Source organism: Pseudochaenichthys georgianus, chromosome 11 (genome assembly GCF_902827115.2).
Source record: "Pseudochaenichthys georgianus chromosome 11, fPseGeo1.2, whole genome shotgun sequence".
Lineage (NCBI taxonomy): Eukaryota > Metazoa > Chordata > Actinopteri > Perciformes > Channichthyidae > Pseudochaenichthys > Pseudochaenichthys georgianus.
The window spans coordinates 33,216,583-33,237,386 of NC_047513.1; the positions used below are offsets into that span (position 1 = coordinate 33,216,583).

The following is a 20,804-nucleotide window of genomic DNA, read 5'->3' on the forward strand; positions in this document are numbered from 1 at the left end:
ATACAGCCACTCCATGTTGTTTTGAAATGTGTGCCGATCCTTTACTATCTTGAACGCTCAAGTAGCTGCTCCCAAAACAACACGTGGCTTTTTTTTATTGTTATCTCCCTCCTCGGCTTCTTTTTATTAATATGTTTCCTTACAAGGTCAGGCCTTTCTCCTGCCGTGCTCCTTCAGGGTAATGAAACGAATATGTTGTATTGAAAGGCTTTCCGCTCGCTGGATCGCGTAGGAAAATGAAAAGGGCTCATGCTGAAAGTTCAAGGAGATGAAGTCTGAACTCAATTTTTATTCCCACAGATTTTAAAGCGATACACCGAGTCATTCTGACACTTGGATGTATGTTTTTTTTCCCCTCGTGTGATTCAACTGATCAGTTTATAGCGAGGAACACACTCTTATCTTCTCTCGCACACATAGCGGTAGTCTTTCCCTTTTTAATCTGTGAGTAAGATGAAGAGATGCTCTTATTTCTCCGCTGAGAATATGAAAGGTGACTTTGAATTTAGGTTATTTTTACATATTTCCACGGCTCCAGAGAGCTTCCTGTCAGCGTTCAGGTAGTGATTGATATTCCACAGAGAGACTCGGGATACCTGTAGTACGAGAAAAAGCTGTTTATGTTGGAGGCAATTAAACTCTGCTGGGTTATATTTACTCGCATATCTGTTCTACCGCTTTAACGCAGATCTTTGTGAAGTCCCATTATACTTACGGCCCGTCCACACACAGGCATGAAAAACATCTTGATGCAGGGCGTGTCTGAGGCTTGGCGATTTCACGCGCCCACGGCGATCAACAACCAATCAGGAATCTCCCGCCCCCGACATACAAAGCAATAGAAATGTTAAACCGAATTAAACTGGATATAAAATCCCCAAACAGGCGAAAACCTACCAGTTTCCCCCACTGTCTCTGCCACCTCCCTCCATGCCTGGCTCCTCCGGTTTGTATCCCGTTAATAGTTCTGGTCGTAAAGAACCGGGTGATTTGCTACCGTAAGTTCTCGTTTGGAATATGAGGAAATGAACGGCGGTCTGGCTCTCCCAGCTTGCACGCGGTTTGATTGGCTAGCGCTTGTACTGGCGGGATTTGATTGGCTGATGCCAGCTTCGAAAGCATCGGGAGCATCAAAAGTTGAACATTGCTCAACTTTTGATGCTCACGATGCTTGCAAAGCCATGCTCCCCACAATGCAGTTCGGCGAAGATTCAAAATCTTCTACGTCACCCCATTGAAGTGAATGGGCGAAGCTTTTTTTCATGCCTGTGTGTGGAAGGGCCGCTACTTTACGCCTTGTATAAAGTGTTATGAGCCAGGCATGCATGTACAGTAGGGCTGCACGATATTGAAAAAAACTGACATCGCGATATTTTCTTCCCCTGCGATATGAAAAAATACAGGAATTGAAGAAAAGACAGTTTTTTTTTGTCCGCAAACCATCCTTTCTTAAACCTTAATGCTCTACAATTGGTATTTTTCTAACTATATTTAACCGGATGAAGGATTTTAGTCACGGACGTCTGGATCTTAAGTTATCGGAGCAACAAGCTGCTCGTTAGCAGCGCCGAACCTGAAACTACTTTATTCAGTGTTTTTACCTTTTAATCACCGTGTCAGTTTGCTTTGGAGATTTGATTGTGATTGGTGGTTTGCTGTCACTCACTCAAGTACCCCTGACACGAGAGCCCGTTTCCTTTTGTAGCAAGCAGCAAAATAATTCGTGTTTGAGTTAATTTGCCTACTTAATATGGCACGTACTAAAAAATGTGAATATCGCGATTATCGTCACGACACGATATATCATGCCGCCCTAATGTACAGCATTTTTGGTTGTTTTACAAATAGCTTTTATTCAGCTTTATTTGATATCAGAGTATGTCGGCCTAAAGCTGACGGAAGTTCGTTGTGTTAGGAGGTACGGTGTAGTCGCGACAGGACTTTTTTGAATTTGTCATAGCCGTCTTTTCAATAGAAGATTAAAATCTATTAATAATTGTGTTCTTTATATTAAATCATTAGTTTTAAGTTCAACAATAATCACAGATAATATTTTTCCTATATATCCGGGACATTGAAACCTTCTCGGACAAGTTGACTGGCAACATTTGCAATCATTTTTGGTTAGGATAATCAAATAATAATAATAGCTTTGATTTATATAGCGCCTTTCAAGGGACCCAAGGTCGCTTTACAAGTAGTAGGGCAAAAAAAAAAAAAAAGTCAGACAGACAAAACAACAGATCGATTAGGGGCCGAAAGCCTTGGCAAACAGATGGGACTTGAGGGCCCTTTGAAGGCGTCGAGTGTGGGGATGTTGCGAAGCGTTCCAGAGGGTGGGGGCTGCCACGCTGAAGGCTCTGTCCCCGAAGGTTCGCAGTTTGGTGCGGGGGGTGGTGAGCAGGCCAGAGTCTGAGGACCGCAGGTTCCGGGGTGGGGCATGTGGGCGAAGGATGTCCGATAGGTACTGGGGGGCAAGGGCATGGAGGGACTTGTAGGTAAGGAGGAGGCCTTTGTAGGTGATGCGGGACTTGACTAGCAACCAGTGGAGGTGGATGAGGGTGGGAGTGATGTGTTGCCACGGCTTTGTGTGCGTGAGGACCCGAGCAGCACAGTTTTGGACATAGCGTGAAATGTTCATATCGTCCCATACCTTAAACTAATAGTTATGTTTGTCATCGAATAAAAGCTTCAACGGGGGGTTGTTGATCAGAGTTTGAAAGCTCGAGTGAATAAGTGAGTTTTATCTGTTATCCTCTTTGTGTTAAGTGAACACACACATCAGCAGAACACGCTCATCACCTTTGAATAATTTTGAAAGCAAACTGTTTAATTTGATTTATTTTCTGGTGTGTTCCAGATTAAGTCTTGTTGCCAAAGATCTTGAATAATATTGGAGAAATTGGAATATCAGCTTTCCTGCGGCACTTGTCGGCAACAGTTATTACTGTGGACAATACCCACATATCATCCCGTGTCTTCAAGTTTCAAGTTTTCACGGCCGCCATGAGTGCATCGCTACAGTGTGGTTGACAATGAACATCTTAGCTCACAGGCTCCTCCAACACAATAAAACAGATCAAATGGTACAGGTAAATAAAATAAAAAATAATATAATAGAAACGGTGCAGAATAGTCTATATACGGCAATTGGAATATTGAGATATATATATATATATATATAAGTTGCAAACGGATGAGGATGTTCTTTCAAAAGTTCAGGTGTTTAACAGTCTTATGTCCCGTGGGATGAAACTGTCCCGAGTCTGGTGGTTTTAGTCCCGACCGGTGATGGGGGTCTTTGATAATCCGGAGGGCTTTCTTTCGGAGCCACTGGGAGTAAAGATCCTCCATGGAAGGATCCTGGTGATGTGCTGTGCAGTTGTCACCACCCTCTTAAACTAAATGTTCTGTTTTCTCCTCCAGATGTCAGGTTATGGTCAGCAGGGTCCCGGGGGCTACAGCCAGCAGGGTCAGGCTTACTACGCTCAGCACGGCGCCCCCCCCCCACCCTGCCCAACAACAGCAGCAGCAGCCTCCGTACGCAGGCCAGCCTCAGGGCGTCTCTGGAGCTCCGTACCCTCAACAGGGACACCCATCGCAGGCCTCTGGACAACACGGACAACCAGGAGCCCCTTACCAACAACCCCAAGGTCCCCATGGCCCTCCTCAAGGTCAACCTCCCTACAACCAGCCCCCCCAAACTCAGCCTGGACAGCCAAACTACGTTCCTCCTCCACAGGCTCAACAGGGACCAGGACCCCAGAGTCAACAGGGTCCACAAGGTCAACCTGGCTATCAACAGCCTCCTGGAGCAGGGCAAGCCCCACAGCAGAGCCCACAGCAGAGCCCCCAACAACAACAACAGCCCCCACAACAACAACAACAACAGCAACAACAGCCCCCACAACAACAACAGCAGCAACAACAACCAGGAGGAACACCGTCTCAAGCCCAGCAACCTCCAGGGCACGGGCAACAGGGGCAACAGGCGCAACAGGGGCAACAGGCGCAACAGGGGCAACATTCCCCTTATTCCCAGACTCCCCCTCTTCAACAGCCACCACAACAACAACAACAGTCTCCATATCAGAGGTTCCCCCCTCCTCCTCAGGTAATAACACCTCACACTGCTGATGGGAATTAACCTGTGTTCAGGATGCACCAAACAATAAAACTAACACAAATGACGAGTATAAAGCGCAAGAAATCGAAAAAGCTGAACATTGAAGCCCTCGGTGAACATCCAGATCAACCCCTGAACTTATGGAAGGATTATAATCAAATGTATAGCATGCATTGGGGTGTCAAACTCAATTTCATCGCGTGCCACATTGGAATTATGGTTGCACTCAAAGGGCCGGTTGTAATTTTAAGACGATATAAATATTTAAAATAATGTATTATATAACATTATTGCCCCTGCATTGGATTATTATGGGATAGGGTAATAACTTCATAATTAACTACGTCTGAAAGCAGAAGAAGGGCAAATAATTGTCTTCGGTGGGAATGTCACAAAATGATTTAAAAAGAAACGCCAAATTCTGGAAAAAAAGTAAAAACTAAAAAACTATAGCGTGAAATTTAGGGGGAAAAAGTCAAATTTTCAAAAAAAAGCAACGTTCTGAAAAAAAAAAATGCATTGTGGGATATGTAGTTTATGGGCAACGTGCTTCTGTAAATCAGCTAACCCTTCATGTAACCGTATAATAAACATATTATATTCTTTGCACGCTCTTGTGGGGCCACATGCAATGAAGTCACGGGCCGGATTTGGCCCCCGGGCCTCGAGTTTGACATCCCTGCATTAGAGCGAAGGGGAAATGAATAGTGTCTTCATGTCTTTTGACAAACAGAAATATTGTTCCTGGCGTCACTTTAACATTTATGGGGAACATCTGCATTTGGGGAGCTGCGCTAGTGAGCACGCTCGTGAACCTCGCAGCAGGGTTACTGGATTAAACCTAAATGGCTCCCGAATTATACTTTGGCGGCCGTTAATATACCTGAGCGGCCCCGTGTGGGAAACCCTGCTATCTTACCAGTTCTTATGCAACTTGCAAATCTCTCTCTCTCCCTCTCTCTCTCTCTCTCCTCTCTCTCTCTCTCTCTCTCTCTCTCTCTCTCTCTCTCTCTCTCTCTCTCTCTCTCTCTCTCTCTCTCTCTCTCTCTCTCTCTTGCTCTCTCTCTCTTTCTCTACCTCTCTCTCTCTCTCTCTCTCTCTCTCTTTCTCTACCTCTCTCTTTCTCTATCTCTACCTCTCTCTCTCTTTCTCTTTCTCTACCTCTCTCTCTCTTTCTCTACCTCTCTCTCTCTCTCTCTCTCTCTCTCTACCTCCCTCTCTCTCTTTTTCTCTCTCTCTCTCTTTCTCTACCTCCCTCTCTCTCTTTCTCTACCTCCCTCTCTCTCTCTCTTTCTCTACCTTTCTCTACCTTTCTCTACCTCCCTCTCTCTCTCTCTTTCTCTACCCCTCTCTCTCTCTTTCTCTACCTCCCTCTCTCTCTCTCTCTTTCTCTACCTCTCTCTTTCTCGACCTCCCTCTCTCTCTTTTTCTCTCTCTCTCTCTCTCTCTCAATGTTGGTAAGACAAATTCTGTATAAATAAAAGGAAAGCCAACTTGAAGAAATGGACGAGGAGATTCTTCCAAATTCTCAATGCTCCGACGGCAGAAAGCCTTAATGTTCTTGGATTGGCACGCTTTGCAGCAAAGTGGCTGCTCACTGGAACCAGAAGCTGGGCGAGGTAGCCAGGAGCTTTTCATGTAGTGGCTTATAAGTGATTAAAAGAATCCTAAAATCAATCCCGGACTTCACTGGAAGCCAAAGAAAGGCTGAATGGACAGTGATCATTAAAGGGAAGCTGCTGCATTTAGAGCTACGCAAGTTTGACTTAGGGAAAAGTTAATCACATTTGTTTTATATACAACGGCAATATCCCTGGAGTTAGGTTTGACTCTGGTCTTGTGCATTTTTGGTCATATTTTGGCTTTTGTAAATGACCATCGAAATGCACATAGGTTTTTTTTAACATAACTGCTTTTCATTTCAGGAAGATGGTTGAATGAATAGTACGATTTAGAACGAACTACTCCTGCATTGCATGGCAGAGAAGCATTTCAAGTTTCAAGACGTTATTGTCATTGACACATTAGCTACAGTGTGGATATGGCAATGAAAAACGCACCCCTAGATTCCACCGGGGCCGCCTATGGCCTCGCTACGGCCGCGCCGCGGCGTTCACAGCGGTCGCGGCCACTCTAGTCAATTCCACCAGACGCGCCGAGTTACGGCCAGAAGCGTCTTGGCGCTGGGCTCCGCTAGAAATACGCGGCTGGTCTATTTTCGATGCGAGGCGTTGCATAGCGCCGGGCAGGAAGTGGACCGGTAATTTTGCAGACCCTATCCCTCCGTAGTCTTTCAAGTAGGAGGAGAAATGCCAGCGTTCTCCTCCGGTTTAAAGGCACTGTGTAAATTATATATATATATAATAATTATGATGATGAATGCATTTTTTTACCACTAAAATACAGCAACACATCTTTGATTCATGTCGCTTATAACTGGACTATTACAAGTATTATTAACTTTGTCTATACAAAGCAGCCTGTCCAGGAAGTATGCCCAAATCAACAACAACTGCGAGCCGGCAGGCAAGACGCTCCGCTTCTGAAACGCGCCCGGTTGGGTATGACGCTGGAGGAGGTCGGACCAAAACCACGGTGCAAACGGACCCGCTGGAATCCCGGGGTTAGGCTCCTCCAACAGAGCAACCTGAATATATATATATATATATATATATATATATATATATATATATATATATATATATATATATATATATAGGACGTAGAACAGATAAAGTAGTCCAAGAGAATGTTTTGAGATGTGCAAGTAAATACAAATAGAATATAAATAGTGCAAGAAGAGTCTATACAAGTACATGGAAGATGATATATTAGATAAATAATTAGCAAAATGCCATCAGATGAATGTTTATCCATGTTCTTTAAAAAAAGTCTTCTGAACTGAGGTCTGTACGACGAAGCCGGTTCAACATAACCTGGATATGTTTGAGTTACCCGGCTTACCTAATCCAAAACAATCGGGCTCTCGCTAAGCGGTCCTACGACGCTGGTGATCAACTCGGTAACTCACGCCCGAGGTGCCCTCTCTAGTTATGATTTGACCAATCACAAACATGACAGCGCAGCGTCATACTTCCTGAATGAAAGTGAACTATAATATTAGACAAATATGAAGAAGTTAAACTTTAAACATCCATGACTTAAACACTTGATCAGGATCAAAGCCTCAGAGCTGCACCTGCAAGGTGAATACAGCTGGAACAGAACACGTGTTTGAATGCGTACATTAACAGGTTTATGATATCACTGCCCGTCTAAAACACGATCTGACTTTAATTACATTTGTCTCGAGTGTTTCGTCAACTTAATGTGTTGCTTAAAATAATCCTTCTGCATCCAGCATGTGACGCTGTGAGTGTTGCACGGCCAGATACGGCTCAGCTGACTCAGATCAGGAGATATATGATACATTATGAAGTGATATGCCGCGGACTGTACTTAATGTACTCTGATCCGGTTACTGATGTTGAGGCCGATATTTAAGTAAGCTTTCTTAACGCTAATGTTATAATAGTCAGATTGCTCTGGAGATGGAGGTGATATTCTATTCATGTTCACGTTCACACAGTCGGTGATTTTTGCCGGCCGTCTTTCCTGCGACGGCAGCTTTTCTGTATTTCCTTTCTCCTGTGATATGACTTGATCGCTTTAAACTCCGCACACTGAGCTCTGATTGGTCAGCAGGCGGTGCTTTCACTGAGTGGATCTCTTAGCCTGCAACCTAACCTGCTCCGGAGCAGGCTAGCCGCTCAGCATCAGTTACCATGGAGATCTAGCCGCTAAAAAGAGAACCAGCGTCGTAGGACCGGAAACCCAGAGTTTACCCTGAAGTTAGCCGCTAAGCAAAAATCCGGCTTCGTAGTACAGGCCTCTGAGCTCCTCCAACAATGCAACATATACAAAAACACAAAATAAAAAGTAGTGCAAAACGTCTATATACATGGCAATAGAATATGGGATGTGTACAAAAACAGAGTATGCAATTAAATAATGTAAATGAAGACTAAATTAAATACGGTCATTGCTCTTTACTTAAGCTATAGTGAAAAACGTCCGTTGAAGACGCTTGCTTTACGTTGGTTTGGATTAATAGTTTTACATTATGTTATCTCCTTCTTGTCGCCACAACAGGAGCTTTCCCAGGACTCGTTCAGCTCTCAGTCGAGCGCTCCTCCTTCCAACCAGCCCAATAAAAGCAGCCAGGAGGACAGCATGCAGGGGCGGCCCTCCAGTCTGCCGGTAAGACCCTTTTAGCTGGGTTTCATGGGCATCAAACACCTAAAGATTTGCCCTTTTTAATATGTATTTTAAGCCAATTCAGACGATGCTAAACTGCTCCTTCTAAGTAGAAAATCTCATTCACTTGTTTTCTTGATCACGTTAGTTGATGTTGCTATATATGTAGAAACTAAAACATAATTTAAAAGCCTTTCATAACACGGTGAATGCCCACCAATCATAAAAATCGGACAAGCTTCTTTCACGTGAATTATCTCTTAAAATAACTCCGATAAAAACATGTCAAACACATAACAAGTAAAATAAATAAATACAAGGCTATGTATCATAGTGTTTCAATTAAGCCCACATTTAGAGAACAAAACATATATTACTGATGTCAGGTCAGACGCATGTTTTCACAACAAAGACAAATGTCGCAGAGCCGTATTTCTCTGAACAGCTGCTCACTGGAAGCAAAACAAAAAACACAACGTGCTCTCCACACCTGTTGCCCTCTTACATCACGAATCAGCAGCTGAGTATTCCAGCCCTGGTCAGGGAGCAGATATCTGAAACAACAAGGAAGAAATAGACACAACACCGTAGATAAACATGGCCGTTGACACAGGTCAATGTCATCCTATGTGTTTTGGCAAAAGATCGATGACAGTCAACAAGCAGGACATCGACTGATATTGGGTCGTCCCTAAAATACACAGTTATAGAGGGCCACGGTGACGCGTCCTAAAACCCGGAAGTACGTTAGCATGTCACCACTTCCGGTTCCTTCGACAAAAAAGCAATTCAATCTCTCCGTAGGGTTGTGGAAGATATCTGGAAGAAAGGTCTGTGGTTGAGACACATTGAAGAGACGGATCTGAAGAGTGGACGTGTCTGAGAAACGATGGTTGTTACCAAGTGGCTGAATAGGACTACAGAAGTCGTGGAGGCCGTTGTACGTCATTACGCCGAACACGTGAACACTCCTCTAAGCTAGTTTCTGTGCTGCTTGAAAGCCAGTCCCTGCCTCCTGCAGACTGTTCAAAAAAACGCTTCAACTCGTTCCATCTAGAATCTATAGTTTGAATCTGGATCTGAAGTCGGCGTGACGTTGAAGACGCGACCCGGCTGTAGCTCGTTCATAGCATAACGTTAGCATTTAGCTTCTGGCGACTAGATTTATGATTCGAAAATGATAAAAGTAGGGCAGACATGTGGAGATTATCCGGCTGAACAAAACGTGATCCGTCTCTTCAATGTGTCTCAACCACAGACCTTATTTCCAGCTGTGTTCCAAAGCCCTATGGAGAGATTGCTTTGGTTTCTGTCGAAGGAACCGGAAGGAGCTTACTTCCGGGTTTTAGGACGCGTCACTGCGGCACTCTATAGCGCTTGAAATGTTACATTGAATAATTATGAGGAAAACTAGCTTATGTCTGAGACTGGGAGAAAATTTGGGACGTGTGAAACATGGCGGATGTCAGAAACCCTTAAAAAATGCTTTTAAATGCGTCTTTTTAACATGTTATTAAAGGTAGGGTAGGTAAGAACGGAGAAACCAGCTCGAGCGCGCAAGAATTTGAAAATACGCAGCCAAAAAAAAAATCTGCCCCTTCCTCACAGAGCCCCTCCTCCAACACACACAAACGCGCACGCGACCAATGAGGGCACGAGATAAGTTTGTGCACAGAAGGAAGGCTGACAGGCAGGTAGGCCATCCAGTTACTTTAGCCGGGCCGGCTCAGATGATTGGTCGTGCTTTTCACAGCGCCACGGCTTCCACAGATGACATTTCTATTGATGTATTTATTGTCAAAGCACTTCATGTATTCATTGCTATCGGGATGTTAAGAGCATCCCATGGAATATAACAAAGTGTTTCTGAAGTGAATTACCTACTCTACCTTTAAGTATAAATAAGTAGAACCAAATTATAACGGTTTTAACAGGCCAAATGTATTTGAGACAACATGTCCATGAAGTATAAAAGAAATACGGTATTATATATAATGTTATATATATTAAATCTCATACAGTGTTTCCCCCCTCGACAAGAAAAGCCAAAGGCCCCTAAACCTATTCGGGTGGTCCACTCATCCACTCCCCCCTCAAATAAGATAATATATGCGAGTTCATGGCTACTGTAGACAACGTTGTTGTTGCTCTGTGTTGCGTTGTTAATGAGTGAGACACACCGGAGTTGAGGATCTGTGGGGTTTATTCTCCCAAAAATATAATTTACAATTTAGGCATTTAGCAGACGCCTTATTCTAAAGCGACTTACAATGACCAATTACAGGGACATTCTCCCTGGAGTAACCGAGGGCTAAGTGCCTTACTCAAAGGCACACTAGTGGTGGTCCAGGCGGGATTTGAACTCGCAACCTTCCGATCATCAACCCACCTCACTATCCATTAGACCACCAAAAAAATAAAAGGATAATAATATATTTTTTTTTTATGAGATCCATTTGTGGCGGACGATATTTAATTGTGGCGGCCCGCCACAAATAAATCAATGTATGGGAAACACTGCTTATAGCAAAAGTAACCCTACAGGAGTAAGATATTAGTAGGAATGATCAAAAACCAAAGGTTGAAGTCCAAGTGAAGAAAATATTTGGATACATGGAGTAACATTTAGATTTTTGGGCCAACTTTGCAATCAATTACCAAAGTTCTAAATAAAGCTTCACAACCTATTTAGAGCAAGTTAAGGACACATCCTGCCTTTTAGAGCGATATCTGCTTTGGACATTGCATGCTTTAGTAGAGAAAGGTCAGTACTTTGGACTGGTTTAACCCCAGCTCTGTTTACCCTCGTCTGCTAAATCAGTGACATGTTACTGAAGTCTGCCAACATTCCTGTAACACACTACAGGAAAGGGAAAACCCCCAAAAGATCAATAAAGCCTCTTTTAATATTGAGCGTGTTCGAGCGGTCCAGGTTTCTATTGACTTGTCACGGGAAGAAATTGCGAAATTAAGGGAAAGAAATATGTGTGAAAAAACATTGTTTGAAATGAAGTAAATATGGCGTCTGATAGCGCCTTGGTTTAAATAAAAGGGAGAGAGAAGCCCCTCCCCAAATATCCACCTCCCGTTAAAGAGGTGTCTCGCTGTAACACGTTGCAGTTTCCATGGCTCTGTTTATAGGTCAGACTGCGGAGCTAACCTCATTCTGGGCCTCGGGGAAGGAGAGTGAGAAATGAGATCATTAATGAGAGAGAATGAAAGTGAGAGCGGGGGAGGGGGGGGGGGGGATTGAGATAGTGCAAGCAAATAACTTGGAATAGTGTGAGTGATTGGTTGTAGAGGAAGGGAGGGGAGAGTGTCTATGCCAGAAGGGGATGCCCTCAGGATGTGTTTCCCTACTCTTTTATTTATTTCTCTTATTTATTTATACATCTCTCAGCGGGCTCAGCCATTGGCCGAGCTGCCAGGCCAGGGCTATTTTTATTTATCTCACTCCGACTTCACGGGGATTCCCTATTGGCGCCTCGTGATTGGCTGTGAGAGACATTAATCTGGTTAAGGTGGAGATCCTCTTCCTCCTGCTGACTCCTCGCGGGTGTCAGGAGGCGATGCCAGGAGAATCTGTTGTGCCGGGGAAATCCTAAGAAATTATGCAAGATAGCATTTTTCCATCGAATACACGCTCGACTAGAGCTGCACGATTTGGAAACATTCATTCAGTTTTTTGAGCGAAAGATATGTTTGAAAGGGATAATTTTTTTAAACGATTTCTCATCACATTACATGTCACACAGACGCTTTTATCCAAAGCGACTAACACACTCAATACTGTGGGCAATCCCCACAGGAGCACTTTGGGGTGAAGTGTTTTGCCCAAGGACACCGGGACATGCAGTGGGGTTTGAACCTGTGCCCTCCTGATCCGAACACCAACGCACTATCCACTCCTAGTGCTAGACTCCTGGTACTAGTCTCCTGGGGCTAGACTCCTGGTACTAGACTCCTGGTGCTAGACTCCTGGGGCTAGTCTCCTGGGGCTAGACTCCTGGTACTAGACTCCTGGTGCTAGACTCCTGGGGCTAGTCTCCTGGTGCTAGTCTCCTGGTGCTAGACTCCTGGTGCTAGACTCCTGGTGCTAGACTCCTAGTACTAGACTCCTGGTGCTAGACTCCTGGTGCTAGACTCCTGGTGCTAGACTCCTAGTACTAGACTCCTGGTGCTAGACTCCTGGTACTAGACTCCTGGTGCTAGTCTCCTGGTGCTAGTCTCCTGGTGCTAGTCTCCTGGTGCTAGACTCCTGGTGCTAGTCTCCTGGGGCACTAGACTCCTGGTGCTAGACTCCTAGTACTAGTCTCCTGGTGCTAGACTCCTGGTGCTAGTCTCCTGGTGCTAGACTCCTGGTGCTAGTCTCCTGGTGCTAGTCTCCTGGTGCTAGACTCCTAGTACTAGTCTCCTGGTGCTAGACTCCTGGTGCTAGACTCCTGGTGCTAGTCTCCTGGTGCTAGACTCCTGGTGCTAGTCTCCTGGTGCTAGTCTCCTGGTGCTAGACTCCTGGTGCTAGTCTCCTGGTGCTAGACTCCTGGTGCTAGTCTCCTGGTTCTAGACTCCTGGTTCTAGTCTCCTAGTACTAGACTCCTGGGGCTAGTCTCCTGGTACTAGACTCCTGGTGCTAGACTCCTGGTGCTAGACTCCTGGTGCTAGACTCCTGGTGCTAGTCTCCTGGTGCTACACTCCTGGGGCTACACTCCTGGTTCTAGACTCCTGGGGCTAGTCTCCTGGTGCTAGTCTCCTGGTGCTACACTCCTGGGGCTAGACTCCTAGGGCTAGACTCCTGGTACTAGACTCCTGGGGCTAGACTCCTGGTGCTAGACTCCTGGTGCTAGACTCCTGGTGCTAGACTCCTGGGGCACTAGACTCCTGGTGCTAGACTCCTAGTGCTAGACTCCTGGTGCTAGACTCCTGGGGCTAGTCTCCTGGTGCTAGTCTCCTGGTGCTACACTCCTGGGGCTAGACTCCTAGGGCTAGACTCCTGGTACTAGACTCCTGGGGCTAGACTCCTGGTGCTAGACTCCTGGTGCTAGACTCCTGGTGCTAGACTCCTGGGGCACTAGACTCCTGGTGCTAGACTCCTAGTGCTAGACTCCTGGTGCTAGACTCCTGGTGCTAGTCTCCTGGTGCTAGACTCCTAGTACTAGACTCCTGGTGCTAGACTCCTGGTGCTAGTCTCCTGGGGCTAGACTCCTGGTGCTAGTCTCCTGGTACTAGTCTCCTGGTGCTAGACTCCTGGTGCTACACTCCTGGGGCTAGACTCCTAGGGCACTAGACTCCTGGGGCTAGACTCCTGGTGCTAGACTCCTGGTGCTAGACTCCTGGGGCACTAGACTCCTGGTGCTAGACTCCTGGTGCTAGACTCCTGGTCCTAGACTCCTAGTACTAGTCTCCTGGTGCTAGTCTCCTGGGGCTAGTCTCCTGGGGCTAGTCTCCTGGGGCTAGTCTCCTGGTACTAGACTCCTGGTGCTAGGATGGGTTAAAAGCAGAGAACACATTTCGCTGTGTGCTCTGCATGTGTGACCATTAAAGAGGGTTTCATCCCTCCCAATTATATTCTATAGACTGCGGTTTTTCGAAAAAAAATTATTGTAGGCATTTAAAGAAAATAAAAGAAATAATTAAATGAATTCAGTAAAATATAAATAAAAGGATTTTGTTTGGAGATAATATATAATATTTTAAATATGTTGTTAAAGAAAAGTATTACCTTGAAATACTGACAGTTCAATATTGTTTTGGCACTTTTGGTGTATTGAAAAACAACTCAAACCGTATCCAGCCCTTGGCTTTTCTAAGCTAGCCATCATGCTCGTTTCTACCCGTCTCATTAGCAGGCATCATTACAAAATCCATTTGTGTCAGATTTTCTATCTTAAATGTATTCATTCCTAATTGAATGACGGATCAATAAACATAATAACTGCAGTTAGTAGCTGTTAGTAGCTGTTGGGTAGTTAATCTTAAAGAGCACCTATCATGCTATTTTTAGGCAATAGCATAGATATATACAAATATATAAAAAACATGTCTATGAAGTGTTTTGCTCAAATTACCAAACAGATCATTCTAGCCATGCCTCATATCCCTCTATTTCACTTCCTGTTTCAAAAGTGCTGATTTGGGGTATAAACTTTTTTTTTAATTTATTTATTTTTTATTAAAATAATTGATACAAAATGAAAAAAGGAGGGGGCGGAGCTTATGCGGGACCCGGCAGCTACGGTCTAAACTAAATGCTGCCGTGATGAAACGCCATATCATGGATCATCAAGGATCTGAAACAGTCTGGAGCTCAAAGGCTTTCTCTCTTGCCGGTTACACCACAAGGTGAGTTCCTTTCTACTTCCTGCTTCTTCACACACATGCTCTCCAGTACAGGTTAGCTCTGAGTGTTAGCGATGCTAACGTAAACACCGACCATATTACGTCCAGAACAGTCGGGCATTGTTTCTGATAGCAACGTTTCTGATTGGCCCGTGGGTCCACATTTCAGATATTACGTCATATCGGACCCAAATCTGGATCAGCTCCGTTGTTCCCCGTTTTTAGAGCTTTGGGTACGGAGGAAAAGAGAGAGGGTTTTATTTTCTGACGCTGCGAGAGTTCCCCGACACACCGGGGACACATTGATGTAGAGAAGACATCAACAAGTGCATTTTGCATGATAGGAGACCTTTAAATTAACCATATATGTATCACTTTAAAAGCACATTTAAAACACACCTGCCGGGATTTGTGTGTTACTCATCTCCAGGTTTTATTTAACATGGGAAAATGCCTTGGAACAAAAACCCCGATCCAGAGAGGTAAGTAAGCAGCCATTTAGCTTCTTTAGTATCTTCACACTCGGAGCCAGACACATCCACAGCACAGATGGGTCTGTTTTGAGCCAGGTGCTAAAAACCCAGCGTCTGTTGAGGTGGGAATAAAAGAGGACAGGAGGCTCAGTGCTGGCTGGAAGAAATCAGGTAGAGGAAGCAACAGTCAGTTTGAGAAAAGTCTGCGGATAAGAGGAGTGGTTTGCGGAGGAGGGGAGTGAAAGGCAGCCGTAGAGGAACTAGCTGAGCAGGTGGAACTGGTTTCTGCTCCAGGACACAAGCGCACAGTTTAACTGTTGAGCATTTACCGTGCCGACGCTTCTTCAGAGCTGCTGCTGTCTGCATGGAAACCTCCTTTACATAGTAGACACGAATCTAAAACAACCGACAGTGAGTACGGCACAACAAGCAACTGCAGCTAAACTAAGCTAATTATCGGGATTATCTTTGACTGATTTTACAATTGGGAAATGATTAACAATATTGGACGGATTGTTAATTTTTGCATCACGATGAGGACCTGTATCAAAACAGGCATTGATTGGTAGGCTTGAATATCTCTTCAGCTTCAATATTGTGTTTTTTAAATACATTTTTGATTTATTGTCTATTCCTAGATACAATGTACAAGTCTGCGTGCTTTTATAGTTATAATCTTATAAGACATTTACATTTTTTAGGAGAAGGAAATTAATTGAGAGCACAATGCACCATATTATGGACTTAATCATTAATGCATGGTGTCATTTTAGTAATATTGGGATGATTGTTTTTTGTACCGTGTCCTGCACCTCTTTGGAAAACGGGCTCAAATATTCCTTTTGTGCATTAAAAGTTTAAAACACAGTTATAATGCCATAAAAGATAATTTAACAAAAATGTTGGGAATAAACTGAATTGGGGCTATTCCCAAAACAACCTTTTCCCAATGTTTCGTACCAATATTGTAGAAAAATATGGGGTTTCCACATGCTATACAGATTAAATTATTAACATTTAACAACCTATACTTACTGCCTCTTTATTGCTCTGTGCCTGCAGGCCACGTGACTCTTGGTCTCAGCCCAGTTATTCATCGTTTCCAAGTTGCGCTGGAGAGTGTAAAATTAAATAGTTTTCACAGAGTCTAATTAGTGTTAATTTTTTTGCTACATTTTCAATGACATGTGTGGATTAAAGCGATCTGGATTAACAAATACGCATTTTAAGCTTAGGTTTGATTATTTTTCAAAGATTGAAGCGTTTGCGATTCAGTCACAGGGGGTTGGAAACAGGGAAATCCGCCAAATATTTTAGTCTTTACAGATTCTGGCTTCGAGAAATGGTGTAATTATGGTGACGAAAACATGCCTTTTATGTTGGCAACACCAATGTGGCAGTCCTCAAGATACTTCTAGATCTCGAAAATCAAGTGTCTTTATTAGGTATAAGGAATAATAATAATGTCCTTTTTTGGTATCAGGCTCTTCTCTGAATCTGGCTTTTCATTCTCCCTCTGGAAATGACACTTCCTCTCCGTGTTCTCCCATGGGAATAAGCGCCCGACCGCCACCAGCTTCCCAAATCTCCTCCTTGTCCTTTTCCTCAGGTCTTTTGTACCTCCTTTCTCCAGTTTGGAAGCTAATCCCACTCAGAGCCGCCCACTGGTTACAATGCTCTACTTTTCTGATGTGGCTGAATGTGCTCCAGACTCGAGAGGAGGGTCACATGTTGGTCACACACACACACACACACACATATTTATTTTTGCAAACCGCCAAACCCCTTCATCTGGAGGGGCTTTATCTTGAAGGGCGATCCAGGGGTTTAGTCTACTTTCTGTGTGAACAATGCTGTAATGGAGTGGTACCTTTTTATTTAGCCGTACTTTAGTTTAACACTTTTCAGGGTTTGATACAAAATCTTTAAAGATTTGGAAAATGCTTAATTTTAGCCGTTGTGTAATCAAGGTTAGAAATAAGCTGGAATCGGAGTATATTTGGCTTTATTTTCAACACTATCTGGTGCTTTAACAACGCAAACACGTACGTCAAACCAAATATCTTTCTCTATTAGAAGTAAAACAATCCCTCTAGCTCAGTGGTTCTCAAACTTCTTCTGTCATTCCCCACGTTCCTCATCGCTCCAATAAAATGGTAGCTTCAAATTGTCAAATGTATCGTTCTATAACAATATGTCTATAACAACTGACGTCAGTTCCAAAACAGAGAAAATCAATAACAACAGTTCTGAAATAGAGAATTTGAAAGTGCAATGGTGTCGATCCTTGCCTCAAATGGGCTGAGTTCCAAACATATAGAAAACGGGCCTACTATGCAATTGTGTTATCAATGGTAGGCCAAGCTTAAAATTGTCAAATGTATTTAAATAACGTCATCTTATAACACATAACATCAGTCAATAATAACAAATAAGATCAATAACAAATAACTTCAGTCAATAATAACAAATAAGATCAATAACAAATAACTTCAGTCAATAATAACAGCAACACATTTTTTCAAAACGCAGTTACAGGCTGGATAATGCCTCTCAAGTCATGCTCGGCGTTGAGCCCATCTGTATTTCGGTTTCAGTTGTGTGTGAGCAGGCTCGAATTGGCCATCGGGAGATTCGGGACTTTTCCCAGTGGGCCGCTGCCGTTGGTGGGCCGCTGCCGTTGGTGGGCCGCTGCCGTTGGTGGGCCGCTGCCGTTGGTGGGCTGCTGGCTCTGACATAGGTGGGCCGCTGCCGTTGGTGGGCCGCTGGCTCTGGCATAGGTGGGCCGTGGACTTTCACAGCGCCGGTACCGCATCCGCCTCCGTTGCGAGTCTCCGGCTGTAACAGTCCACTACCGCCCGCGAGGACCCAGGTTCGATTCCGGCCTGAGGTCCAAACAAATTATTAAGAAATAAAAAAATAATCTTGCGTCCATTCGCGACCCACCTATCACATCTCTGAGAAACTTTGAGAAACGCTGCTCTAGCTTAACATTTAAATATCCTAACCCTATCCTGTCCAATACATCATATACATTCACTGTATAAACTACATTTTTCACAATAGTAGTAATTTAGATTTAATGATTATGCGTTTGGCTATAGCAAGCTTGAACCCCCATATATACCTTGAGAAATGCTTGATTTATATTTGGCTACACAATATCTCATGAAAACCAACCATACTTTAGTAATTCAAATGAACTTAAGAACATGAATTGCTTTCGTAAAAGGAACACTGTAAACTTTATTTTTTATTATCAAGAATTATCTATGAAACAGTCTGGAGCTCAAAGGCTTTCTCTCTTGCCAGTTCCTTTCTACTTCCTGCTTCTTCACACACATGCTCTCCAGTACAGGTTAGCTCTGAGTGTTAGCGACGCTAATGCAAACACCGACCATATTACGTCCAAAACAGTCGGGCATTGTTTCTGATAGCAACGTTTCTGATTGGCCCGTGGGTCCACATTTCAGATATTACGTCATATCGGACGCAAATCTGGATCAGCTCTGTTGTTCCCCGTTTTTAGAGATTTGGGTACGGAGGAAAAGACATAATGATAGGTCCCCTTTAAGTAAGCCTTTTGAAAGCTGGCCATTTTTGGTTAATGCACACTGAACTTGCTTTAATAGGGCTTTTTATTTTAAGAAGTAAAAAAATATATAATGTGGAGTATAAGAGAGGCATATGCTCTGATTTTAAGAAATAATAAAAATATATACATTCTCGAGAAGATGACTCATGCTTACGTTACGCTCGCTTGATTCAGGGCATGCATTCTAGCTTTTCTATTGGTTGATTTTGGTTTCTTTAATTAGTTTAAAATCTTAGTTTAGTTATCTCACCTCAAAATATGCCCCTTCAACTCTCCCTACACAAAAGGACATTCTTTCCTGCTTTTCCATCAGTCTACTGTTATTTCCTTAATAAGCTACTATATTATATATTACCTGTATATAGACTTTTCTTGCACTATTTCTATTCCATTTTATTTGTATTTACTTGAACTATTTTATCCGTTTTATTGTGTTGCACTGTTGGAGGAGCCATGAAAGATGGTCATTGATATATCTACACTGTAGCTTTGATCTTGAATTGAATAAGCAAAAGAATCGTAGTTTATATCCCCCTTCAACTCTCCCTTCTCCAAATGTGTTTTTTTAGATTAAGGACATCTTTCCTGCTTCCATCAGTCTACTTTTATTTCCTTAACAAGCAAAGAAATCCTAGTTTTGTCCGAGTTCTCTCACCTTAAAATATCCCTTAAATGTCCCCCTTCTCTTATTCATACATTCACTTCTACCCGGTGCATTTTTAAAGCTCAGGGACCACCCACTTCACAACAAACAACCCCCCCCCCCTCCTTAATGACCTTTAATGTTATGAGCCGAGTCTCCTGATCTGGAACCGAGGGATCTTCCAGGCTCGTTGCTGATCAACTCCTCCTCCCCCACTTTTCTCCCCCATCTTTTCTCCCCCGCTCAGCCCAGCCCTCTCTTCTGCTGCAGCTAAGCTTGTTTTTGCGACATAGCTCTGGAGCAATCATCCTGATGGAAGCCCGGCCCACTTTTCTCTCTCCCAACCCTCCCCCCCTCTCTCAATATAACTCGGGTTTTCTGCTGCATTTCTTTCTGTTTTTATGAATATATATATATATATATATTCATATTCCACTCTCTGCCTCTCGTTCCTGTTTCTGTTTTCTCTTTCCCTCCCTTGCTGCCTCCCCCCCTCCCCCTCCCCTCTCTTCTCTCTCAGTAAATCAGCTTTCATAACGCCGAGCAGCCTTGTTTTGACGTTACTCAGAGTCCGGGGTTGGTTTCCTGTTGCTATTCTGGGGGCCGTTAGCTTCCTGTGTTCAGCGAACGCTTTTATTCACGTTCCAGGGCTTTTTTTTCGCCCGCTCACTCTCACCCCTCCTCCCTCCCTACCTCTAGCTCGTCTCTCTCTCTCTCTCTCTCTCTCTCTGTCTCACCCTTTCCTTTCTTTCTTTCTCCTCTGTGTGATTTTTAATTAATGTACTTGAGAAAATTCAATCTGCTGACAAAGTGTGTTGTTTTGCATTCAGTGGAATTGTTTCCCAGCTTGAAAAACCCTAGCCCTGTTTTGCTCACAGAGAACACTTTGCTCGCTCACACACTCTGACACACACACACACACACACACACACACACACACACACACACACACACACACACACCACACACACACACACACACCACACACACACACACACACACACACACACACACACACACACACACACACACACCCCTCCCCTCTGCCTCCATTTCTGCTGGGCTGAGCTAGTTTTGCGGCACAAAGACTGAGGCTGACTGCAGCACTGTTCGTTCTCTCTGCTTTCTCTCGCTGGATGGATGAAAGCAACCTCACAATGAAATTAACTCTCACTCTATGAAATAACCTCTATATTACCCCCCCCCCCCACACACACACACACACACACACACATACACTCTGCTCCCCCTCTCTCCCCTCTTTCAATTTAAATCAAATAGCTTTATTGGCATGACCAAAATGACATGCAGTATTGCCCACAGTACAATCTAAACAGACAGTCTGATGACGAATGAAGAATAACACGTTTCCCT

General features: G+C 43.9%; 1 protein-coding gene across 2 annotated transcripts in view; it reads left to right on the plus strand.

Annotated features, from left to right (window-relative positions):
- Nucleotides 1-20,804, plus strand: part of LOC117454923 (AT-rich interactive domain-containing protein 1A-like) — a 109,829-nt gene that overhangs the window by 36,103 nt on the left and 52,922 nt on the right. For both annotated transcript variants that reach the window (XM_034094204.2, XM_034094205.2), the window contains 2 exons: nt 3,427-4,114; nt 8,279-8,386. In XM_034094204.2, the coding sequence (XP_033950095.1) occupies nt 3,427-4,114; nt 8,279-8,386 (796 nt within the window). The remainder of the gene's footprint in view (nt 1-3,426; nt 4,115-8,278; nt 8,387-20,804) is intronic.